The sequence below is a fragment of the Ruditapes philippinarum genome, unplaced genomic scaffold (genome assembly GCF_026571515.1).
Source record: "Ruditapes philippinarum isolate M1 unplaced genomic scaffold, ASM2657151v2 ctg35_1_1_1_1, whole genome shotgun sequence".
Classification (NCBI taxonomy): domain Eukaryota; kingdom Metazoa; phylum Mollusca; class Bivalvia; order Venerida; family Veneridae; genus Ruditapes; species Ruditapes philippinarum.
In genome coordinates, this window is record NW_026861019.1 from 322,318 (window position 1) to 331,567 (window position 9,250).

The 9,250-nt window shown below is 31.4% G+C and overlaps 2 protein-coding genes across 2 annotated transcripts; one reads left to right on the forward strand and one right to left on the reverse strand.

The window, feature by feature from the left end:
* Positions 1-1,880: 1,880 nt before the first annotated feature.
* LOC132714248 (uncharacterized) lies at positions 1,881-3,064 on the reverse strand. Its single transcript, XM_060697072.1, has 2 exons — positions 2,833-3,064; positions 1,881-2,606 (listed from the first exon to the last, which is right to left on the reverse strand). Exons 1-2 carry the CDS (start codon positions 3,062-3,064, stop codon positions 2,530-2,532), a joined length of 309 nt encoding a protein of 102 aa, XP_060553055.1. The 3' UTR covers positions 1,881-2,529.
* LOC132714247 (prostaglandin reductase 2-like) lies at positions 3,047-9,005 on the forward strand. Its single transcript, XM_060697070.1, has 8 exons — positions 3,047-3,188; positions 4,381-4,499; positions 4,916-5,125; positions 5,261-5,428; positions 6,376-6,585; positions 7,234-7,355; positions 8,156-8,243; positions 8,498-9,005. Exons 1-8 carry the CDS (start codon positions 3,143-3,145, stop codon positions 8,609-8,611), a joined length of 1,077 nt encoding a protein of 358 aa, XP_060553053.1. The 5' UTR covers positions 3,047-3,142; the 3' UTR covers positions 8,612-9,005.
* Positions 9,006-9,250: the final 245 nt, after the last annotated feature.

Sequence of the window (9,250 nt, forward strand, 5' to 3'; positions counted from 1 at the left end):
TAAGAATCATTACTCTGCCTTGCCTTATTTTGAAGTAATTGCCCTTTGTTTATTTTTACTTTTTGACTTTTGTCCTGGACATTACTTTAAAACTATTAGAGATATCAACATGAAACTTTGTAGGTAGCTAGATGTAATTGGATAGAACTGCAACGCTTCAAGAACCTAAACAAAGCCTGGTCTAATTTTGGAGTTATTGCCCTTTGTTCATTTTTTTTATACTTTCCTGTGTCCAGAACCTTCTCGGGGAGCATCACCCGGTTCAACCGGTTCTTGTTTTTACACTTAGAACTTTGTCCGGAACCTAACTCCTAAGATTATAAGAGATATCAGCATGAAACTTTGTAGGTTAATAGATCTCATTGGGGAGAAGTGCAGTGCAAAAGATTCATAACTGTTTTGCCCCATTTGGGAATTATGTCCCCTTTTAGAAAAAACTTGTGCGGGACATAACTAAAACTATAGGAGATATCAACATGAAACTATGTAGGTAGATAGATCTTACTGGGTAGATGTGCATTGCACAAGAAACATAACTGCCTTGGCTTATTTGGGAGTTATTGCCCTTTGTTCATTCTTACTGATTTTTAGTCATCTCTGATACTTATAATATTAAAAAGAATCATAACACTATGTAGGAATAAACCTAAGGTGGTCGTACTTAGTGTAGTAAGAATCGATGGGTAGGTACATACCTTGGACGGTCCCGTACCTTTGGGTGGGTTGGTGGACACCAAGATCAAAATCACAGGTACTAAAAACAGATTTATTTTACTTTTGCTTCTACTGCCTTTTTTCGTTGATCAATGTCTTTCATATTTGATAGTTAAATATCATGAGTGGTCCAACAATTTTGGTTGGACGAAGTGATTATATTAATGTCAAGGTTAGGAGACTATTTAAAATAGATTTTTATACTTTTGCTTGCACAGCCTTCACTAATTGACTGATGTATCTCATTTCTGGTACGTACTTTCCTGGATGATCTACTAACTGTGGGTGGAGTAAGAGGACAACTGATGCTGAAATTTATTTTTATGCCCCCCTTCAAAGAAGAGAGCGTATATTGTTTTGCAAATGTCGGTCAGTCTGTTTTTCGTGTCAGTGGGTCTCCCCTCTGTAGACCACATGGTTTCCACTGATTATCTTGAAAACTATATATCACAAAGTCTTCATATTTCGCACACTGATTGGTCATAACTAGTAGATGACCCCTATTGATTTTGAGGTCACTAGGTCAAGGTCACAGTGTCCTTAAATGTCAGAATGGTTTCCGCTAATTATCTTGAAATCTATTCATCACAAAGTCTTTATATTTCACATATTGATTGGTCATAATTAGTAGATGACACCTATTGATTTTGGGGTCACTATGACAAAGGTCAAGGTCACAATGGCCTTAAATGTCAGAATGGTTTCTGCTGATTATCCTATAAACTATTCATCACAGTCTTCATATTTCACATACTGATTAGTCATAACTAGTAGATGGCCCCTATTGATATTAGGTCACTAGGTCAAAGTTCAAGGTCACAGGGGCCTTAAATGTCAGAATGGTTTGTGCTGATTATCTTGAAAACTACTCATCACAAAGTCTTTATATTTCACATACTGATTGGTCATAACTGTGGATTTAAATGTCAGAATGGGTACATTTCTATGATAATATATATTTTATTCCAGCTACCCTCCAACTTGTATAACTTATTAATGATAGCTTTCATTCAGTTTCAGGTCATATATTGGTCATTTTTTTTCCATAACTGAACACTTACATATACCCATTCATAGCATGTTTCTATAACAAAATTTGGCATTTATAATAAAAAGATAACACATTACACACATTTGCCTTCAGTAATTGACAACAACACAACAGCTGTTAATAAAATTCATTAACTGAATTTCAATATTTACCAATAATTAAATCAATATGTTTTGTTTAATAAAATTCATTGACAAATGTTTTAATACATATATTTTTTTCATAACTGAAATGTTTGTAACTGAATGTTCAGGTAAATATATGTAAGTTCTAAAGTTTCAAATAATAAAGACATACTTTATGAATACAATGTACAATCATATTCATTATTGAATATCTTTATATTAAACCATTGCCGTAATTACTTGCTCATAAGATGGGTGCACTAGTTTTGTCTTAATTTTGGCCATATTTGCATTTACCCTCTTGAGACTAGTGAATGTCTTTTTAAAAAAAGAATGACTATGAGTATGACAAAATGAGCCTGGCCAATCTGTACATCTGTACAATCTCACATACTCCACTGTAAATCCTACCATCAGTTACAACGATCAGTTGTAAAGTTGTCTACACAATAATCAGTTGTAAAATTGTCTCAATACATAAATTCAGCTGGAATTTCTTTCATGATAATATCTAAAAGTACAAGATACTCTATGTAAAGGCACTCTTTAAAACAAGTGTAAACATAACTTCAGGCACAATTAAATTTGTCCACTCTCTGAGAATTTGTTTGTCTATTTTTTGTCATCACATTCTTTGTATCAAGTTTTCTGCTGCTTCAATGGTGGCTCATTTATATCTTCATCATCATCTCCTTCCTCATCATCATCCTCATCATCTATAAAAAAAAACAGTTGTCTTTATTGTCACAATTTGTGGGTCATAATAAATCACCTACATGAGAGGCCAGTTTGGCTCAATCAAATAAAAAACAAACAGCATTAATATTCCTATAAAACTAATGATAAATAAAAATAATTGAAATAAAGTGCAATAAAAAATGTTTCATTTCTAAACAATAATAAACATGTCAATATTTGGTGTTGCTGCTATATGATACCTACCATCGTCCAGTTTTGAGTTAACTTCAATATTTGTTTGCTGAGTTGTCTCCCTTTCCTGTTCTACCAACTCTGTGAGAAACGTGTTCACCTTGGACTGCATTGACAGTAGTTTCTCCGACAATAATTTTATGTCAACGCTGTCTCCAGAACCATTACATACACTCTCTGAAAATTCTTTTGCAGTTTTGTTTTGTAAGTGAATAGTTACACGTAAAGAATTGTCTGTAATCATTTTTCGTGTATTTTTGGTTGAAACCCGGAAGTATACTTAACTGGACTTCAATTGAAGATTAGATTTGCAGCACACAAAATGGAATCTTTCAGCAACAGTAGAGTTTATCTTAAATCTAGACCAGGTAAGTTTTTGACCTGTATGACATATGGATGATATAATATTTTAAGAATTAATTTGCATTAATTCTAGCAGTTGTCAAGTTCTTGATTTTATATTTACTGCTGCAAGATAACATTGGTGTAAAGGTCAATATGTAGGACGACCTAAATGATAGCATTACAATTAAATATTTGGGTTTATAGCTTAAACATAATGTTGTTTTTTCTCTTCCCTTTTCCATTTATGACTATTCTGATGTGTTACATTGTTGAATGATATACCAGCAGTACCCCTATATACATTTGTTGTATACATGACTTTTTTTTGTACTTCTCTATAGTTTATTATAAACATTTTTAATCATGTTACCTTTTCTCTATAAGTAATAAATAGAACTATTTACAACTACATCATTTAAAGTGATTAAGATTCTTTCATTTACTGCTACTATCAGTTTGTTGCATTCATTCTATGATTTTGTAATTCAGTAAATAGCTTAATTGTGACTAATGTTCTTACAAATTATATTACCAATTACTTTGATAGAGTCACTAGTCCAAATATCACTATAGCCTTTATTGTTATAGTTTATAAATGTTGGGCAAGTCAAAAAGTAGAAATATCACAAATCAATGTCTTATTTATATTCTGTAGGATTTATAGTGTCACATGATCAACATTTGTCTCATTGCCTGTTTACTTTTGTTACAATATGCAGAATCTTTCAACATCTGAGGCAGTTTTTTTAACATTTTATTCAACAATTTAACAATTAAAACATAATTTGCTATTCCTGATTTTTACGATGCAGAATGTTCAGTAAGACTTGAATCTTCAAATAATGTTTACTTTCAGTATTTTTATGAAAACAGTTTATGAGTGTTTTTGACAAATTAAGCTGAGCAATTGACCTTTGTTGCTTGCTCTGACATATTTTCATATGAACTGTTTTGCATTTGTTATAAATAGTTTTTTATGTTAATTTAATTTTAACTTTTTGTGTGTACAACCAATATTGAAATATATAGCATATTTTCATTAAAAACTAGAGTCAGCTTATGTCAACACTGTGATATTGTGATATGCAGGAAGGAAGTAATACTGTTAAATACTATTAGATTATGAAGCCAAAAGTAAATAATTTAGAATGAAGTAAATTGTATTTCTAATATATAGTTTAATATTTTGGATGATTTTACTCACTGTTTTTCTAGGAGCAGACCATGAACCATCAATGGAAAACTTCGGTCATGAAACTTGCCCTTTACCACCAGCTTTATCATCAGGAGAAGTTACCATTAAAACTTTATACATCTCTATAGATCCTGCAATGGTATGACAATAAATCTATCTGAAATTAGCTAATTATAAAGCGCTTAGTTTTGAGAAATCACTGGTAGCAAAAGGTGCATTAACTTAATAAGTGGCATAAATTAAAATGTAAATACTCAAAACTTTATTAAATCCCTCTCCACATAGAGGTTTCAAATAGAAAAAAATATACAAGTAACTACTTTTTTATGCATTTGCATTTTATTATCCCTCGTCAACCATCATAATTATGTTTACTTTCATTGAAAGACTATATTTTAAACAAATAGAGCTTTTTCAATTGCATAAACATACTCTATGGATAAATGTAACTGTATGAATAGAATTGAATAATATTTATATACTATGATATCTAAAGATTTTATCATTTTATATGAAGAAAACAATCTTTTATCAAATCACAAGTTATAATTATAGAGATGTCGTATGAATGATGAAACTGGTGTAGATTATATAAATGCCTGGCAGCTGGGAGAAACCATTCAGGGACTAGGAGGGGTTGGAGAGGTCATAGAATCTAAAGATACAGCATTTTCTAAGGGAGATCAAGTTCAAGGAGTAATGAACTGGCCCTGGATAAAATTCTTCAATACAAAAACTGATGACAAGCTATTACCTCTAACAAAAGTAGGTATTTTTTTGTGGTATATAAATAATTTTTAAATACTATATTATTTTTTTTTGGAAGTGTATCAGTAACAAAGAATTTATTACAAACAAGATTGCTTCAAATTTACTGATATGCTGTCAAATATTTTTCAGGTTGATGCTGCATTGAAATCAAATCCCCAAGTTGTATTGTCATTGTTTGGGGTAACAGGTTTAACCTCATATTTAGGGGTCAAAGAGAGAGGTAACTTGAGTCCTGGGAAGAATCAAACATTTGTTGTCAGTGGTGCAGCAGGAGCATGTGGAAATCTTGCTGGACAGGTAAACTTTAAGTTAATTTTGAGAGTTTTTTTCTCTGATGATACAACAGTGGTTCAGCTGGATGCACCCTATGTAGGGAATTTGTTTTTAGCTTGTCTGCTTTGGGAAAAAAAGTAGAGCTGTTATGATCACTGAGGCATAATTTTAATAAGCTATATTTTTCGAAATTTTTACCCCTGTTTAACTTGGATATGTTGTGAAATTGCCTATTAAGTACACATAGAAGGGTTTCAAAATAACGAAACTGGGAATACTTGTCAAGGCACAATTGTTAGACAAGGAGCATTTTTCTGAAAACTAAATGTTTGGAGTTATGCTGCTTTTTAACTTAGAAGTACTGTCAAAATTGCTTATAATGTACTATGTTTTAAGTTACATCAACATAAAACTTGGGGATACTTGTTTATCATGACAAGGCACAGGTGTAAGACAAGGGACATTATCCCGAAAACAATGTTTTTAGGAGTTATGCCACTTTTGAACTTAATTTGTTTATTAAAATTGGTTATTGAGATTGCTTTATCTGTCAGTATATTCATTTGAATATTCTGACTCTTTTGCTTGAGAATAATTTTTATAATTTTTAGACATAATTGTGGATGGTTTAGTAGTGATTGAAAGGCTCCTGAATAATACTCTGTTGTTATCCTAGGACAAGGCTTGAAAATGGGAGTCAATAATATTACCTCATCTGCATATTAGTTATTGGCAATAAGAACTGAAGAATATAGAGAATCATAGCTTTTATTGGTCTAAGAAAAACCCTCTCCTTTTGTTTTATTACTTTATATATTATATATTATTATTTCTGGAAAAAACTCATTTGTCATGTAGATATTTTCATGGAAATCACTCATTATGCACTATAATTTGTTAACTTTCTCTGTCTCTCAGATTCATATTGTAAAATAACGATGATTTTAGTATTGTTAGTATTGTATTTGTAGATAGGGAAGCTCCTGGGTGCTCATAGAGTCGTTGGTATATGTGGATCTGATTCTAAATGTTCCTTCCTCACAACACAGCTTGGCTTTGATACAGCTTTAAATTATAAAACTGAAAATAGTCCACAACGCTTGAAAGAAACTTGTCCTGAAGGGATAGATGCTTATTTTGATAATGTTGGAGGAACTCTTAGTGAAGAAGTCATAAAACAGGTTTATTTTATACACACTTTATTGAACAGTGACAATATTAAACATTACATCTTTGATGAGCTATAACAGAAGCTTGGTTTTATATATGTTCAATATTATAGTAGATTAAGAAGATCAAGTTTTAAATTTTCATGATTTTATTTAAAATATACATTGTATGTCAAACTTAAGTATTCTAATCTCATGATGAGAAAAAATGAGAAGCCTAATCTGATGGGAGAAGGGCAAAGTGGTTTAGGTGTCTGCCTAGCAACCTAGGGATTATGGATTTGAGCCATACTTTAATCACAACCATAATTTCTCACATGACACCAATACCAGATAGTTCTGGGTAGCATACTCACAAGTAATTAATGGAAGCTGCAAGAACTTGGTTCACAGTCGAGCTTAAATAAATTTGATTATACTTAACTGAAGTGTAGATAAGAATTAGCAATGTTTAGTATAACCAATTTTCAGATACATGTATATGTATCCATGACTGACTCTACTGCCCTTTCTCCATGAAATGTTTGGAATCCACAAATTGTAAATGATTATTAATTTTGGATTTTTTTAATAAGAAGTTGATATTTTCATCCTTCATCCTAGTATGTTTGAAGCAGTGTAGATTGTATTTTTGATGAAATGTTTCATGTATGAATGTAGATGAATGAAGGTTCTCATGTTATACTGTGTGGTCAGATAGCTGTATACAACAAAGATGTTCCTTATCCTCCACCAATATCTCAACAAATGCAGGACATCATCTCTGATAGAAATATTACAAGGTAAATATATACAGTAAGACTTCTAAATGGCCATATGTGTTATTAAAAAAAATGTTTCGGGATTTAAACCAGAGATGCTCTATTTAATATTAAGCAGTTCTACCAGCTAACATACATAGCTGCTTATTCACTATCTCCCCAATAAGTGAATAGTGTACACCATTTCATACTGACTCACTATATTGAAACTTGTCCTTAAATTTCTAATGGGTACATAAAGATAATTATGTTTATATTGACTCCAAACTGTTTAATCATAAAAAGCCTACATTAGCTGCCAAATTTCATAGGGTGAGCCATATGTGCAACTTGACCAGGACTCAAACAAGGAACCCTCAGAATCCTGATCTGCAGTGCTTATAACTTAGCTACTTGGCTGCTTACAGATAAATGCCCAATGTGTGAACAGTTCTATAACATTACATGCAATAACCCAATGCCATTAAGCATGCACTCAAAATTTTTTGTTTCTGCCTAATATTTTGACATGCACAATGGAATTTTGTAATTATTTGGCACAAAAATGTAATTTCTTACAAAATGTATAACACCAAATCTAGTTTATAATCAAGATTACAACGAACTGTAGAAACATGTATTTATTCCAGATATAAATAGAGATTATATCCGTTTTAAGTCATAACTACCAAATCTGTTGCAGGATACATGTATTATTAATATGTAAGACAATGGAGAGTTTCACAAGCATTTTACCTGTAAATGAAATGAAAGAAGTAATTTTGATATAAAAAATTAAAAAAAAATGAAAAGTTGCTAATAAATGCTGTCTTAATTTGTAGGGAAAGGTTTTTAGTTTTGCATTTTCAAGACCAATTTGGGGATGGAATAAAGATATTACAAGAGTGGTACATAAATGGAAAATTGAAGGTAGGTAAAAGCTGGTAAAAACAACAACAACAGTTGAATTCTATGTTTCTTGAATTATATTGGTTATTTAGTAAAAATGTGATTTTAGTTAATAAAATAAAAATGCACCATCAAGTCAAAAAGGTAATGAAATTGGAAATCCAACATTGATAATATTGTTAAGTGTTTGTAACAGAAATATATATATGCATTGCGTTTAATTTCAATTATCACTATTGTTTTATCAGTTTAATCATAATAGTTTTGTTTTTAAGGTTCCAGAATACATACATGAAGGCCTAGGACATGCAGGCGAAGCATTTGTTAACATGATGACCAGTGTAAAACAAGAAAAAGTTGGTAAACAAATGGTTAATGTGGATTCATGAAAACGTAAACTGTTTAGACCTTGATAATGAAAACATGCCGTGCATAGCTGACAGTGAAAACACATGCAGTGCATACTTTGACAGTAATACACCACATGCAGTACATACAAAATGCAGTACAAACCTTGATAGTGAAAACACATCTAGTGCATATATTGACAGTGAAAACACATCTAGTGCATATATTGACAGTGAAAACACATGCTGTGCATGCCTTGATAGTAAAAGCATGTGACAGTGGAAATCATGAAACAGCATTTACATAGATGATAAAGAATTGTAGGTAGGCAATGTTTATGTAATAAACTATGGACTACCTCATACAGTATATAACTGTCCTGTCTCTATTCAGTATTTGTTTTATTTTGCTAGTAATAAATTCTGATGTATTTATTATCATTTTTAGTCTCTCTGTTGCAGTTATCCTTGTCTGTTCATAAAAAACAACAACAAGAGCTGTCATTAGGATAGCATGCTCGACTATTTTCAGTATTTGATAATTAAACAAGATCCTGGGAAATGTAGGAATTTATAAAAGACAAAGCTTTCATTCTAAATGCATGTCATAGTTAGGAGTCTAGGATAATGACAAAGTTCATGGAATGCTGTATTTCATTCAAAGTCTATGGCAGAGTTATG